The sequence below is a fragment of the Bemisia tabaci genome, chromosome 2 (genome assembly GCF_918797505.1).
Source record: "Bemisia tabaci chromosome 2, PGI_BMITA_v3".
NCBI lineage: Eukaryota > Metazoa > Arthropoda > Insecta > Hemiptera > Aleyrodidae > Bemisia > Bemisia tabaci.
This window is the reverse complement of record NC_092794.1, coordinates 74,537,871-74,553,515: the sequence shown is the minus strand read 5'-3', so window position 1 is coordinate 74,553,515 and position 15,645 is coordinate 74,537,871. Positions and strand designations below refer to the sequence as shown.

The following is a 15,645-nucleotide window of genomic DNA, read 5'->3' as shown; positions in this document are numbered from 1 at the left end:
TTTTACAATCAATCATGATTGTCATATTTTTCAGAAGGAAAATTCACAGCCATATATTAAAACAGAAATCAAATCAGAACCAGAAGAGCAAGATATAGATGCACTACATGATTCTATTGATGAGGATGAGGACGATGAAGACGATGAAGATGATGATAGTTGTCACCAGGATATCAAAGAAGAGCAGTCGGAGGAGGTTGTAATGATAGTGGACCCATTTAGCATACATCTGGATCAGTATGATGATGATATGTCAGAAGAAAATCAAGATTCTCATCTTGACTATCCGGTAGAGTCGAGTTACGGTGGCAGTGATGTTTTACGGTTATCACAAGAGGATCCCCGCCGACATTCCAATTGTAATATTTGCAATCTAGGATTTAAAAATCGGGAACAGCTGGATCGGCATAAGCAAATCCATACTGCTGTGAGTGTTCTTTTCTTGCTTTTTTTTAGTCCATATCTACACTTCTCTAGTTCCAGACATGTTTTGTCAAGTTTTCTGTTTCACAGGGTATTCAGTACCTATTGTTATAATTGCAAGTAGGCAAACAGAATGGTAGAAGGTGGGACTAATTAATGAGTTTAATAACTTTTGAATGGCAATACAGCTTTTTTACCAAAGAGATTGCCAAAAAGCGCCCTGGAATGAAGGAGTTGTGAGTCCTTCATCAGAATATCATGCATTTTCACACATCAAGACTCACACATCAAGACTCAAGCAAGGAATCCATGAAAAAATAGAGGGTCATGATCCTGTATTTTCTTCCTTGAGTCAGACCTAATGCTTCATTATTTTTGTTATTTCTAATACTGAGAAAACCACAAGAGGCAGGAGATCCAATTTGATGGCAGAAGAAAGGTTGCACCTCATCTTTTTTTTTTTTTTTTTTTTTTTGCTGTCAATTTACTCCCCAGTTATGCATAAAAAGGATAGTATTTAAGTACTTTAAAAAAAAGCAAAACTGCAAAATCATGAGGAGAAAAGTAGTCAAGTGGATGCCCTTTCATAGAATACTTCAATTGATTGTTTTCGTAAAATAAACGCAGCCCCTTTTTAAATTATTTTTTGTTGGGTGAAAAGTGTCTGAAAATACTGGAGGGCACCGTCCAACACGGCTCCAAAAAAAGGACCATGACTTTGCAAATTTTCAGTCAAATAAGCTCAACTATGTATTATTCTTGGGCTATTACATTGAACCTTACGACTGTAAAAAACCGCATATTGAGGTCTGCCTCCGTTTGCTCATACGAAGAAATCCTTTTGCGACAGCCTATGTACCTATTTTTCTTACATTTGTATGAAAAAAAAAAAACAGTTTTGACAACAGGTAACAACAACCACTGGGCACTCCATTCAGTTCTCTGCGACTTCAGCTTTGTAAAATCTTCTCTTGAAGACTCTTCATGCAAACTGCAGTTCGTTTTGACAGGACATGATGTATTGTTGACTATTGACGATTGCTTAGAACTTTAGATCATTGATGAATAACAACTTTTAACAGAGATTCTTCACTGAATCCATCTCATGTTTACTGTCTCGCTCTTTCTCACTGAATTTTCCTCTGCTTATTTCTGATTGTCTTATTACTCGCATTTCTTTATCCATGTTATTATTAAAATTTGTTTTCAACTTCTGCTTAACCCCATTTCCTCGGGCTGTTTCAATTACACTTAATGCACCTGTCATGACACCTCCCTCTTCATTTTTGTACCTCTCTCATCCTTTCTCCTTTTTTTTATGTATGACCTACTTTTAATTATTACCTACCAGCTGATTTTCGGAAAACTTTTTTCACGAATTGTCTCCACCTTTAGATGATAGTAACACGTACTTTCTCTTCATCTGGTGCTTACCTCTCCATTCTCTTCCTCCGCTTCTGACGTTTAACATCCTCTTCCTGCGCTTCTGATGTTTAACATCCTCTTCCTCCACTTCTGTCGTTTAACATCCTCTTCCTGCAGTATACTTTTTAAAACGAGAATTTAAAAAATTAGCAAATTTCTTGCGTAGCAAATGAAGTAAAATAAACAATGCTAACTGGAAAATACTAGAGAAAAGGTTCAGAAAATAAATATTTTGTATTGGCCCTTTTCTCACGATAAGGAAGGCAAGAAATTCCATAACTTCAGAACTCAAAGTAAAGAAAAGTATAAGTCAAAACTAAAATCCAAGCTTTCAGGCCAACTAGTGTGATTCTGGAGGGATTGTGTCCTGTGAGGTTGTTTTAAATTGCATTTCAAAATGAAAATAGTCAGTTATGAGACCAGCGATTCTGTTCTATCACTTTTGTAGAACGTGCGTTTTATTCTCACTTCACAAAAAGTTGAAACCTTACTCTAAAAATACTCAGAGAAACTGTTCTCATGTGTCATATCTATCTGTGATAAAGTCCCAACCTTTAATTTTTTCCAGGGCCCTCCTTATCCGTGCGACTACTGTGATAAATCTTTTGATGGACGCTCTGACTTGAAAACACATTGGGAAACACACAAAGGTGACAACCAGTTCATGTGTGAAGTCTGTGGAGCATCGTATGCTGAGGAAGCTATTTTACAAGCGCATTCCATCATCCATGAGCGAGTTCGCCCTTACAACTGTCCCACTTGTAGTAAATCTTTTTACTATAGATCAGATCTTCGCAAACATGCCATCATTCATACTGGTAAGATATGTTTGCTAACTTTTCATGGAGAGGGTCATACATAGTTGCAGGATCCTTCAGGGTTTCGATCTGAACAATAATGATCGTTAATTCAAATTTCAGTTTCAAATTCAAATTTATGCCAGTCCCATTAAAAACTGTACAAAGAACAGCTAAGCTTCATATCTTAATACATGAAAATACTGAGTACCTCCGGAGTGAAACTGCCGAACTGCACAGGTGTTATCTATGTGTTGAAATAATAAATTCATTAATAGCAATGTTTCACTTGAGAGCACCCTCACTCAAAGCAACAGCTGTCCTGAGTTTCAGTGACCCAATTTTTCCTCCTGAACAAAAGTTCTAGATCAACTTTCGTGACATCTGATATTCCTCTTTACTTTTCCAAAGGGCGGTAGGAGGTTCATACCATTTCCAGTTTTTAAATAGACCTTTCCATTCTAGCAGCCCCTCTCCCCAATTGGAAGAAAAATATATAATTTTTTTTTTTTTTTTTTTTTTTTTTTTTTTTTTTTTTTTTACAAATTGCGGCAATTTTGTAAAGAATATGCGATTTTTACCGTCGATAAATTAGGGTTAAAAGAGCTGATATATTTTTACACTGATGGGATTCTTATGGTATCTACATTGAGAATGGATCAAGTCCCAACATTTATGACTTTTAGGGCTTGTTGAACAAGCAAGGTGCTTTAATAATTGTTTTCTGTCCTTGCAATGTGAGGGTTTTAATGGCATATGATGGGTGGAGGTTCTCCAACTGTCGGCATTTCGCTTCTCCACCAATCCAATCTCTATGATGTGGACACTTATGCCTGTCTCTCTAAAATCTAATATGAACAAGCTAGAGGAAAGGTGACATAATCCATGAATTGGAGGTATCCATCCGCTCCTCCTTTAATTCTAAAAGTCTTCTTGTCCACTATTTGCTGATCCTTAAAGAAGCTTTTCCCTTTCTTTGTTAATATGTGGAGGATGTTCTAAAATATCCCAAAATTAGGCAATTTTATTTGTGGTGCATACAAGTCATATGCTTTTGTGTAGAATTTTGTAGGCTAAGACTTCAGATGAGTGCTTAACAATTTTGAAACCATTTTATTACCGTTCCATTTCAAATTCACCGTGAGTGATATTTTAGTGCTATGTGTTCTTGAAGGAGCTAGAACATTTCATTGCGGTTGATTATCAAGAAATTTCTCAAATTGTGGTATTGAAGACTTGAACCTGATTGTAATCCAAAAATCTCACTCATGAGAGGAGAGTGGAACCGTTGTTGATGCTTTCAAATAATGTCTATTTTCATTTTTGCATTACAAAAGTTTTTCTACTCTCTATTGAGTCTTGTATTCCACTTTTCTTTCTAAAGTCTTCAGTCTGTTATCTCCATCATTTTTCTCATTTTATAATTCACAGGTCCAGTGCAAGAGAATGCCAAGTGATAGTTTTGTCCTCTCTAAACAGTTTTAATTATTTGAAATATGTTGAAGGCCTTATAGAGTGCAAAAAGTACTAAATGATGTTTTGACACTAAATCCAGAGATTTGATCTTCCAATTTTTACATATCAGAATTAATATCTCTATGTGAAAATTTCAAGGAACATTTATATTCTCGGAACCTTTCAGTTATAATATAAAATGATGAATGTCATTAAAGACTGCATAAAATTAGTTTACTTCTAAGTAATTGTTCAATTTTTTGTATTTAAAGTAGAAAAAATTAAGTGAAGATCTACAACTAAGTCTTGGAAATAAATCGGTTTAAATGTGCCTGTACAAAACAGAAGAGAACTGCAAGTACAAACATCCACTATTCCTTCTTCTTTATTGAGGTCGGACTGTCACTACAAGTCCTTCTCATTAAAATTCTGTCGAAAACCCTTTGAACAATAATCAATTTTTTGGTCTCTCTTAACCTTTCAGTTTTTGTGATGCAAAATTTTATAACTTACTATTAATTGCTTTCAGCAATAGTTCCTCAAAGAAATTTAGCTTTTAGGTTTCAGTGATTTCTCGGTTGTCTTTGATTATTATTTGATGGAAATGAGTATCCTTCATTCTTGGCACACATCATTGAAGGTGCTGCATAACCAAAACATGACCTCCAAAAGAAAGATTTTTTTCTTAATGTTTTGTATTGTAGGTCGATATGATTGTATTACAGGTCGACAGATACGGTTTTAGAATATTTTCAGTCTTCATTTGATCAGTCCTGCTGGAATTTAATAATTAACGAAAAAACAACAAGAGCTTTCAAAACAGTGACTTGGCTGATCCTTTGTCCCTTTTTTTCCTCCCCAGACTTGAGTGTCCCCTCCAATTCAGGCAATGACCTCTCTTCTCTGCTGATTGCGGAACCTAATGGGAGTACAAGGAAAAGGTTCAGGAATCCTGAAGAATGGAAACGAAATAAACTGCGCAAAGCAAGAAACGAGGGGAAGGAGTACGTAGATCGTAACATGAAAGTACATGCCGCTAAGAGGTGTGGAGAATTTATTCACAATTGCCGTTTTCACTGCAACCAAAATGTCCCTGAAACTGTCCGTCAGCAAATCTTCACTGAGTTTTGGTCCCTTGGAGATTGGAACATTCAAACATCTTACCTTTGTCAGCTCGTGATTCTAGAAAATGTTCAAAGGAGGAAAAAGAAGTGTCCTGTTTACTCAAAGGATGTAGCTTGCAAGTACTTCTTAAATGCTCAAAGAGTTTGCAAAGAATTTTTCAGGAGAACTCTTGATATTTCCCACAAACGCATTTCCTATTCGATTAAAAAAAAGAAAGTATCAGAGAGTGGTTTTTTGCCACCTGATAAAAGAGGGAGGGGTAAACCAGCCAATAAAATTCCTGATTCCAAGGTCAACCTGATCAAACAACATATCAAATTATTTCCGCGATATACGAGTGACTATTCTCGACACATTAACCCGCATCTCAAATATTTATCACAATATTTAACTGTGACAAAAATGTATAATCTATATGTAGATTATTGCACTGAACGTAACTCGGAACCTGTGACAGAAACATTTTATAGGAACACTTTTAATGCTCAGCTTAACCTCCATCTCCAAAGACCTCTTGAGGCATGTCTAACGTGTGACAAGGTGGAGCTAGATATTGCTTACGGTAGTGCAATAGAAATGCAACAGGCAATAGAGCAAAAAGAGATGCACTTGCAAGAAATGGCAATTGCAAAACTTGACAAAGAATTAACAATAAGAACCATCAATTCTGATCATGTTGTGGTTTGTTTTAGTCTGCAAAAAATATTGCCAAGTCCTTCTCCAGCTTGTAATAAAGCATACTATGCTAGACAGCTGTATTTGTATAATTTTTGCATTCATGATCTTCAGTCTGGTGATGCCATTATGTATTTATGGCATGAAGGCCTTGCAGGTCGAGGACCAGAGCAAATTGCATCCTGTTTGTACAAATTTATCCTCTCTTTGCCTCCACATGTAACCCATATTACAGTATTCAGTAACAGCACTGTGCAGAATAAAAGTACCCTCCTGGTTAAATTTTGGCTTTATGTCATTCAGAACACACAGATCAAGATAATAAATCATAAATTTCTCCCGTTTGAACACTTGGCGAATGAGTGTGACAATGATTTTATTACAATTGACAAGTGGAGAAGGAAAAGTGCGGCAGAAATATACATTCCAACTCAATGGATTCATATAATTTCTGACCATAGTAAAAAGTATTCATTTGTTGAAATGACAAATCAAGATTTTGTCTCCCTTGATTGCCTTAAACCGTACTTCAAGGACTCAGTCCCTGATATTGACTCCATGGAATGTTTTCATTTGCAACAAGGATCCTTCACACTTTTTTACAAAAGAGCCATTGCAGAAAAGGATTTTCAAATGTTTAACATGAAGTCAGATGAAATTCAAAGTATTCCTGAAAGATTACCATTTTTACTAACATCGTCAAATCAACATAAAATAAAATTTGCCAAGTACAGGACTTTACTGGGCCTATTGCCTCATGTACCAGCAGCATATCATGGGTTTTATCTACTGTTGCCACATGATGATGTTGACTCGAACTGTGAAAATTTACTTAGCATCGTTGATGAATCCAGAACTAGCAGATTTTCTTTTTTTTATGATACTGATGAAGAAAACGGTTCTTAGTCAGTCCTCAATTTCTTTATATTTCCTATTTACCCAAGTGCCTGTCAATGTCATCATAGTGGGTGTCCTCGACCATCCGCACCAGGGATTTCCCTCGGTTCTTTTGGGATGGACGAAGTCAAGGACTGCAGGGACAAATAGAAAATTGACCCCAAGGAATACTAATTTCATAATCCCGAGCCCCCCCCCCCCCCTCCGATGCTCCTTGGAAGCCAGGAGGTCCTGACTTTAAAAATCAGGGCTACCTTCACAGTCTTGCATTGTATTCTATCAAAATCGGAGAGTCAGGAAATATCGACCAAAACCAATATCAAGAGATCCAAAATCGATCCAACCCGGTTGCTGAATGGATTACTAGACAAGGTACGGATTTCAGCATTCTGATACTTGTTTCTCAACCAAAATTTCACGTAGAAATTTCACGATACGCTCAACGAAAATTAACGAAATCAACTCCTTACGGAGATGTTTAATGATTCTTGATGCGTGAATTCAAACCACCCGCTCATGAAAACTCAATGCTCTGTGTGATTCACATCGCGTGCTAAACGTTATCATGACAGTCTCTGCGATATAAAAATCTGGCAACCTCAATCTTGACGCTTTGGCTCAGCTGTAGCAAATTGCTTGTAGTTTGAACAACACATGGTGGGAAATTAACATTGCTCGATTGAGAGGCTTGCTGAAACCATTGTAGTGCGCGATTTGACTTACATAGAGCTTTGAGTTTCTTGTGAGCGGGCAGTTCAAAATCCGCATAACCAATGTGAAATAAAAAGGTTAATATCTTCGTTAAGAGTTGGTTTCAGTAAATTTCATTGTGCGAATCGTGTTCTCCGTAAAATTCTGGTTAAGAAACATGTATCAGAATGCTTGAATTCGCGCCTTGTCTAGGGGTCCATTGACGCAGGGGCCTGAGAAAATGTGTTATCATTGGTAATCTATCAGAAGTAATCCGAGTGACTGTCTGGAAACCCCCCCCACGGTTTCGCAAATGAGGTAGAAGGTGGGTTCTAAACCCAAAAACGTAACAAGTCTAGGACTTGTCCAGTACCCCATCAGCCAGGTCCTGGAGGGCTTCAGGACTGTCAGATTCAGCTTCCAGGTAAGCGCCTCTTGCCAGGGCCTCCTCGTCAATGTATTTACCCAGCGTTTCATTAAGGGGAAGCTCTGCTCCCCAACTTCAGGGGTCAATGTTTCGGACAGGGATGGGCCGATTTTGGACTCAAGGATGTCAAATCAAGTAAAAACGTTCTGTTCTCTGTGATACTTATGAAATAATCTCAAAATTGTGATGAAAACCCTGACTTTCAAAGTCTTACCCTCCTTTTAGTTCTCATGGGAAAGTATGATTCGGCTTCCTTGAGGTCAGTTCTACATGTGGTTCAGAGGCCTTTGACTTCTTCTGACGCTAAGTAACTGAGGGAATAGCCATTTAGGGGTGATCTAAGACCCACTTTATTTCTAAAGACTAATTTTAAGATTGCAACTCTCGCTTAATCTTGTCAGGAATGACAAAACAATACTAGAATTTTTAAAAAACTTCGAACAATTCAAAATTGTCAGTTTCAGACATGAGCGTAATGCAATTCTTCATCCCTCAAAAGTTTAACTGGCATCACCATTTCTGTAAAATACTGGAATGGTCGAAAACTTGAAGATCCATAAAAGCTCAGAACTTTTCTAATGCTTTAAATAGTAACCTTATTTTATGCTCAATTTTAGGAGAAAGAATTTATAATTTCTCGAATTCGAAATCAAGAGGTTACTGTAGTCCTTATCACACCAGCTACTTTAAAACTATCGTTGAAATTCAATTTGACTATCATTCCCCTAACTTTCATGTATTTTTCTCCTTTCTAAGCAGAATTTTACAAGTTTTTTAGGGGTACTTTTTCCAATCAGTTCTCTCAAAATTTTGTAGTTCATTTTCATGGTTTGTAGTAAAAATATTAGTACCTAACTGAACATAATTATTTTTTACCTCTGAAATATAATCTCTCCATCCTCTTCTCAACTTCTCTAATATTTTAGTATATGCTCCGCATCAAGAGTAAAAGAATGTGTTCTAAGATACTGCTAAGGTCATAAACATCGGAAGTACACCGCTGAAATATATTTATTGTTCTCAATCTGTTCAGTTTGTTGTCGGGAATATGTCTGCATTAAATTTTGCATCACAACCAATAGGTTCCTCTAAGTAAATAGTGATTTTTGCTCATTTGTAGAAGCATCATTAGATTTTATATCCCAATATTTTTAGGCCGATATTTTTCTGAAAGTCGAATAGCTGTTACTTGGTCGCTAGACTTTTTATTAATTTTTTTATAAAGTGAAGAATTTGTTCATTTAAAAGCTTTAAAAACTTTTTAAAAACAGTCCTTACAGTCCTTAATAAATTATATTTGCCATCGTAACTCTAAGGTTATTGAATTTATTCATCAGAGCAAAAAAAAAGTTATTTTCTCCATCTTGTCTCAGGGTCTATCTCCAATCAGCAGCAGCGTCAGTTTGCGAGTGTATGACAGCATCCTCAGTCAAAAGATGGCCCCTGAATCAGGGCCATCTTTTGACTGAGGATGCTGTCATACACTCGCAAACTGACGCTGGGGGGGCTGACGCTAACTTAAGGGGCAACCTGGCAACTGAACTAGGGGTATCAAGTTAATATGATTGTAAACTTGATCCTCCACAAGTATTGATCTCATCACTACACAGAACATCCCCAAAACATGCTCCCTGACTCCAATTCGCCTTCAGTTCAAGAGAGAGCTCCTCCAAGCATCATGTAAGAGCACAACATGATTTAGACTATGTCCCCTCTACAAATAGGCAGGCACCTGATAATGTCTGTGACTAGAATATAACATGAAAAATTGCCTCTGTTGCTGTTATCATATGAAACGTGAAGCAAATCTTCGTTCGTCACTTGCTGACGAAATTCATGAACAGTTTCCCAAATACGTCATCAAAATAAATTTTCGTTCTCCGGTTGTGATTAAATGAGTGTGGCCTAGCCTTTCCCACCAAATTGCCCGTAATTAAGAGTAATTTAATTTTCGTTAACAGTTTACGGTTTCGTAAACGTGCTCTGGACCATGTTATCGAACCTGTCGACGATTCTCGTTGGAAGAGTAAAACCCATCAACAGTCCTGTAAACAGGCCACCGGGCTCTAATTGGTTGATGAAAATACCAAATTCGTTAACGTGCAGGACAACTGTTTACGGATTTTGTTAGTAGTTGACAAATGAAAATTTGCCTGTTGTGTTTATTTCTGTTATCAGTAATTATGAACATTCTGAATAAAGATGTGTTGGAGGAGCTATGAACTATCAAGCAGGCTTGAGGTCAGAACACGAAGGTTTTTATTTCAGCAAAAAAGCTCTCTTCAGTTATAAGAATTTCTAGCGCTAAGCGAAGCTAATTTCAGCCAATTTATTGTTATGTCTGAGAATTAGCTGTGTCCTTTTCCCCTCACGAAAGACGTTTGAGTTTATTATGTGCCCTTCACAGAGTACCTATTGCTTCTCTTTAGCTACTATACCAGACAATACCAATGTGCTTTATCAAAGCTGTCTTTACTCTTTTGCCAGGAATAGACTATTGTTACTTGTTTCCATGCAAGCAAAGGCAAAAGCACTCAAATTTAACTTATCGCAATGCACTCGACTCCTAAATGTGTTCGGCCTTTTAGTTAAGGACCTCATTTTCAGGATTCAAGAACAATTTTTTTTTAATTACAGTATCGGCTTTACGAAAGCAATTTGTTGAAATCAGTTTTAAAGAAAGTGAGATATGTTGCACATATGATCACAGCAAAAGAAGAAATAAATCAGGAATTGTATCAGATCCGTCCTCAATTTTTTTTTACTCTAGTCATTTGAAAAAAAAAAAAAAAAAATCAATTTTCCAAATAAATGAAAGCAGGTGAGTTGGATGAAGAGATTCCCAAGTAGCATTTTGCAACGAAAAAATTGCAATTTAAATGAAATAAAATTTCCAGATGATTTCAACTTTCTTGTAAGAAAATTGCAATTATTTTACAACATCTGACCCCCTCATTGTAAAAAAGTTGCAATTTTTTTTTTTTTTGCAAAGAAATTTCAATATTGACGACCTTTAAATTTCAACCCCTAAATTTTCCGGGGAAATTAGAATAATTCGAACCCATACTTACCTAATGTCCTACGACGTTTAGCAGCATAAAATACCGGACGCCTTGAGTGGGCTTGAACCCGACCCGCGAATGTCATAGCGGAGCACTCTTCCACTGAGCCACAGGGAGCTGATGGTGAGCAGGGTTGAAATCACGTCTGTTAAGGCTGTTATAGCATGCATTGCGTCAGTACGCGGCTCAACTTTCATCATAGATTTGATTAACGCCGTTTTTCTCAGGCTTCTTTCTTTTGCCTATTATTTATTTTTTTTGTGTTATTTTTTTTTTCGATATCACGTAATAGGTACTTACACTAAATTTACAACGGTGTAAATTACACCACATACTAACTTGAGAACTTAAAAATATTTTCAAAAAATATTTTTAGAATATTTTCAAAACTTTCTTAAGGATTATTTTCAAAACTTTCTTAAGGAAGTTTTTAACATGCATGTTTACAGGCAATATTTTTGAATTATTTTAAAAATATTTTTTGTAAAAATTTTCAAAATATTCCTTTAAAATGTTTTAAAAACATTTTCAAAATATTTTGAACATATTTTAATTACAATATTGCCATGAAAATATTTTGATAAAGGTGACAATATTTTCAAAATATGTTGGGCTATATGGGTTTGGTGAGACATTTAAGTCGAAAAAACTTTAAAACAACTAGAAAATTGGTTGCCAGGCACATGGCGTGAATTTGTTTCAACATGATCGCACCGAAATTGCAGTCTTTATAGTGCCTTGAAAAAGAAGGTTAGGCAACAAGCATAACCTACATTTCTTGCAAGTTCATTCCAATAAAATTGCAACTTTTTCAGCGCCTTCAAATGAATGTACAGGCAACAAGCAAAAATTGCAATCAACTCACCATCCATTGCAATGAAATTGCAATTCATGCTACTTGGGTTTGTGTAATTTAAGTTAATTGTGTTCCTTAAGATTGAAAATTTAGTTTTTTTTAGATCTAAGTTTTGGTCATATCTCAGTACGTTTATGGTAGTAAATCTCTTTCTCCATCCGAGAAGTGGAGAAGCGTAATAGGTTCATTACATTCAATGTTGAAAGTACCTATAGCGTTCGCATTAAGTGTGCTTTCATGCACTGCCTAAACCTTAAAAAAACTCACAACTTCAATCGTGAAATTAATTCTAATCACAATAGTGAAGACAAAATGGTAAGTGGCTGTCTGAAGAATCAATGTCAGTGTAAGAATTTTAGTCAATGCCCACCACTAAATTTTCACCGTGAGTGATCAATTTCATAAAAAAGTTCATTCTGGGTGTTGAGGAATTTAATTGCCCATCTCCACCTAATGGAAAAATAACAGGTCAGTGTATGTTGATTAAAGTTTGAATTGAAAAGAATTCGTCTTGAAATGACTCTGAATAGGATTCGATGTGCGGTATGAAAACACACTGAGAAGGACTCAGTTTAAAATTAGTTTTGTGTCTCTTGTTGTTTTTGCCAGGAATCAGGCCGTATGAATGTTCAATTTGCAAAAAATCATTCACCCGGAGCACCAACTTGAACAAACACGCTCGAATTCACACTGGAAACAGGCCTCACACTTGCGAGGATTGCGGAAAAATGTTTGGCACCCGTAGTGACCTGAAGCGGCATGAAGTGGTACATACTGGCGTCAAATCGTGGATCTGTTCAGTTTGCTTCATTCCATTCAATCGTAAAGACAAACTTACACGACATGAGAAACTTCATACAGGAGCTCCTCGTCCTTTTCCCTGTCCTGAATGTCCCACCTCGTTTTTACGGAAAGAAGAATTGACCAAGCACACCCAGTTTCATCATTATAAACCGGTAAGCCTTTTAGGAAACTACCACTAATCTTTTGTAACAAGAAGTATGAAGAAATAATAACAACTCGGTAGCATCAATACTTACTGATAGCAGTACGAATGACATTGAATAGGCTAGCTGATTGGGTCTAGCTGATAGGTCCATAAAATAGAAAGAATTGCAGACACTAAGTTCGTTTGGAAGCATAGACCTCATAATGTATTGTAATTTTATGATAAGATTTTCAATAATCTCCTCCGCATACAAATTTAAAGCAAATTTTCATTCATCAACTGTTAACAAAACCTGTAGACAGTTGTCCTGCGCATTAATGAAGTTGGTATTTTCATCAACCAATCAGAGCCCGGTGGCCTGTTTAAGGGACCGCAAATAGGTTTCACTCACTCAACCAGAATCTTCAACAGGTTCGATAACGTGGTCTGGAGCATGTTTACAAAACTGTAAATTGTTGACGAAAATCAAATTATACCTAAGTATGAGCAATTTGGCGGGAAAAGCTAGGCCACGCCCATTTAATCACAACCGTAGAACGAAAAGAGAGCCGCCAAGAATGGCACAATTTGGGCAAACGGGGATTTTTCTGAAACCGGGCCCAAACTATACCTTATGATACCCTAAAACTCTGGTAAAAATTTTAGCTTGAGTATACGCACGGTTTTTGAGAAATGAGGGGGCAAAGTTGCCAAATCGCCATCATTCTGGACAGCATTTCTACAGCAAAAAGACGGAAAAAATGGACGAAAAAGTCACATTTTTGATGGGTTTCGGCTGTAAATGTTCTCATTGGGCCCCCAAGCATTTAACTGTGTTCAGTTTCAAAAATTTTGGTCGCACAGTGGTCCAAAATGGGGAGAAATCGTCGACAAATCAGGATTCTTTGTTAAATTTTTAGAAGTGGAAGTAAAATTGTCGGTCTGCTGCAGTTTTCATGGCTAACAATGTTCTTATTTGTCATCGATGCATGTAATTGTGTTTAGCTTCACAAATTCACATCGCACAGCGGTCAAAAATGGGGGAATTAGTGGACAAATTATGATCCCCTGTCAAACCTTTTATTAATGAAGTGAAACTGTTGGTCCCCAGTGGACTTTCGATCCCGGAAAAATTCATGTTTTTAATTTTCTTTATTATTACTACATGTCAGACCGTTTTGTTTATAGAACGTTGTTATAGAATAGACTTTGTAGCAGTATCTCAATAAAATATGCAAACTTTCAGAAATTTAAAAGAAAGAAGGAAAAATGGAGAAAAAAAATTTAAAAAAGATTTAAATAGTCAAAAAAAGAATTTAAAAATTTTTTCCAGGATCTAAAGTCTATTGGAGACCAACAGTTTCACTTCATTTATAAAAAGTTTGACAGAGGATCATAATTTGTCCACTAATTACCCCATTTTTGACCGCTGTGCGATGTAAATTTGTGAAGCTGAACACAATTTCATGCATTGATGACCAATAAGAACATTGTTAGCCATGAAAACTGCAGCAGACCGACAATTTTACTTCCACTTCTAAAAATTGAACAAAGAATCCTGATTTGTCGACGATTTCTCCCCATTTTGAACCACTGTGCGACCTAAATTTTTGAAACTGAACACAGTTAAATGCTTGGGGGCCCAATGAGAACATTTACAGCCGAAACCCATCAAAGGTGTAACTTTTTCGTCCATTTTTCCCGTCTTTTTGCTGTAGAAATGCTGTCCAGAATGATGGCGATTTGGCAACTTTGCCCCCTCATTTCTCAAAAACCGTGCGTATACTCAAGCTAAAATTTTTACCAGAGTTTTAGGGTATCATAAGGTATCGTTTGGGCCCGGTTTCAGAAAAATCCCCGCTGGCCCAAATTGTGCCAAAAAACGGTCGTTTTTAGCGTCGCTCTTTGTTTTGATGACTTGGGAACCTGTATACGGATTTTGTCAACAGTTAACGAACGAAAATTTGCTTTTAAGAATGCATCAGAAGTTTATAAAAAAAGGATAGAAATCACAAAAAATCAGTTCTTGCAATTCAGGAACAAACAGTGATTTGTACTTTTAAGGGATATTACCAGATAGAAGGTGTGATGAATTTATGGTGTTATCATTGTGTTTTAAATTTCTGTTAACATATGTGGTTCGTTAGAAAAAAAAAAGGTCCTCACTCTACAGTGGTTAAATTTTCAGTTGAGCAGCTGAAGTCTAAAAATTCGATTGTGAAATTTAAATAGAAAACTCAAGGTTCCTGAACAATAAGTTGCAAATTATTTGTGTCATAGTGCCTAAAGTAAGGGCAAAGGGGCAAAGTTATGTTATTATCAGGCAGTTTTGTATCCTGAAAATGGCAAACGGGAATTTGAATAGCTCTCTTTCGTCACTACAATTTTAAGCCATTCACTTCAAACCATCGTGGATGTGGTCTGGATGGACATTTTTGTGCAAGTCCCATCCCAAAATCATCGTAGAAATTTACTCTATGCTGTGTCATCAGTGACTTGGTAAATATCTGTGGATTAAGGTTTCTTTTGCCGTAGAGGTTAAGTATACATATCAGGGCCGGCCTTCGTGCACTTGGCGCCCAGGGCAAAATTTTGTCATGTGCCCCCTATACCTAATGTACACCATGAGTAGGAAGCGTGGGCTGTGGGGTAGGGTGTTCCTCATTTTTTAAATTTTTGAATTCGAAGGAGGTCTTGGTCTTTAAAGTTGATGTGTGGATAGATTAGAAGCTACGTGCAAGGAAGAAAATTAAAAACGATTTTTACCTGGTGCTCAAACGACTTGAATGACAGGTTGAAAATTTAGGTTTTCAGATAAAAAAACAACACTGTTTTACCATGGAACACGCCGATTTACGGATGCAAAGGGCAAAAATTTCGTCTGT

General features: G+C 36.6%; 1 protein-coding gene across 8 annotated transcripts in view; it reads left to right on the top strand.

Annotated features, from left to right (window-relative positions):
* The window catches only part of LOC109035795 (uncharacterized), a 125,055-nt gene that overhangs the window by 10,677 nt on the left and 98,733 nt on the right, over positions 1–15,645 (top strand). For 6 of the 8 annotated variants that reach the window (XR_011899168.1, XM_072296256.1, XM_072296254.1 and 3 more), the window contains exons 3-5: positions 35–427; positions 2,417–2,666; positions 12,442–12,788. Coding sequence is in view for 7 of the 8 variants with exons in the window: in XM_072296256.1 (XP_072152357.1) it covers positions 35–427; positions 2,417–2,666; positions 12,442–12,788 (990 nt within the window). In the remaining variant the exon portion in view is untranslated. Of the gene's footprint in view, positions 1–34; positions 428–2,416; positions 2,667–4,962; positions 5,144–12,441; positions 12,789–15,645 lie in introns of those variants that run through there. The other 2 variants (XM_019049568.2, XM_072296253.1) reach the window with 2 other exon arrangements.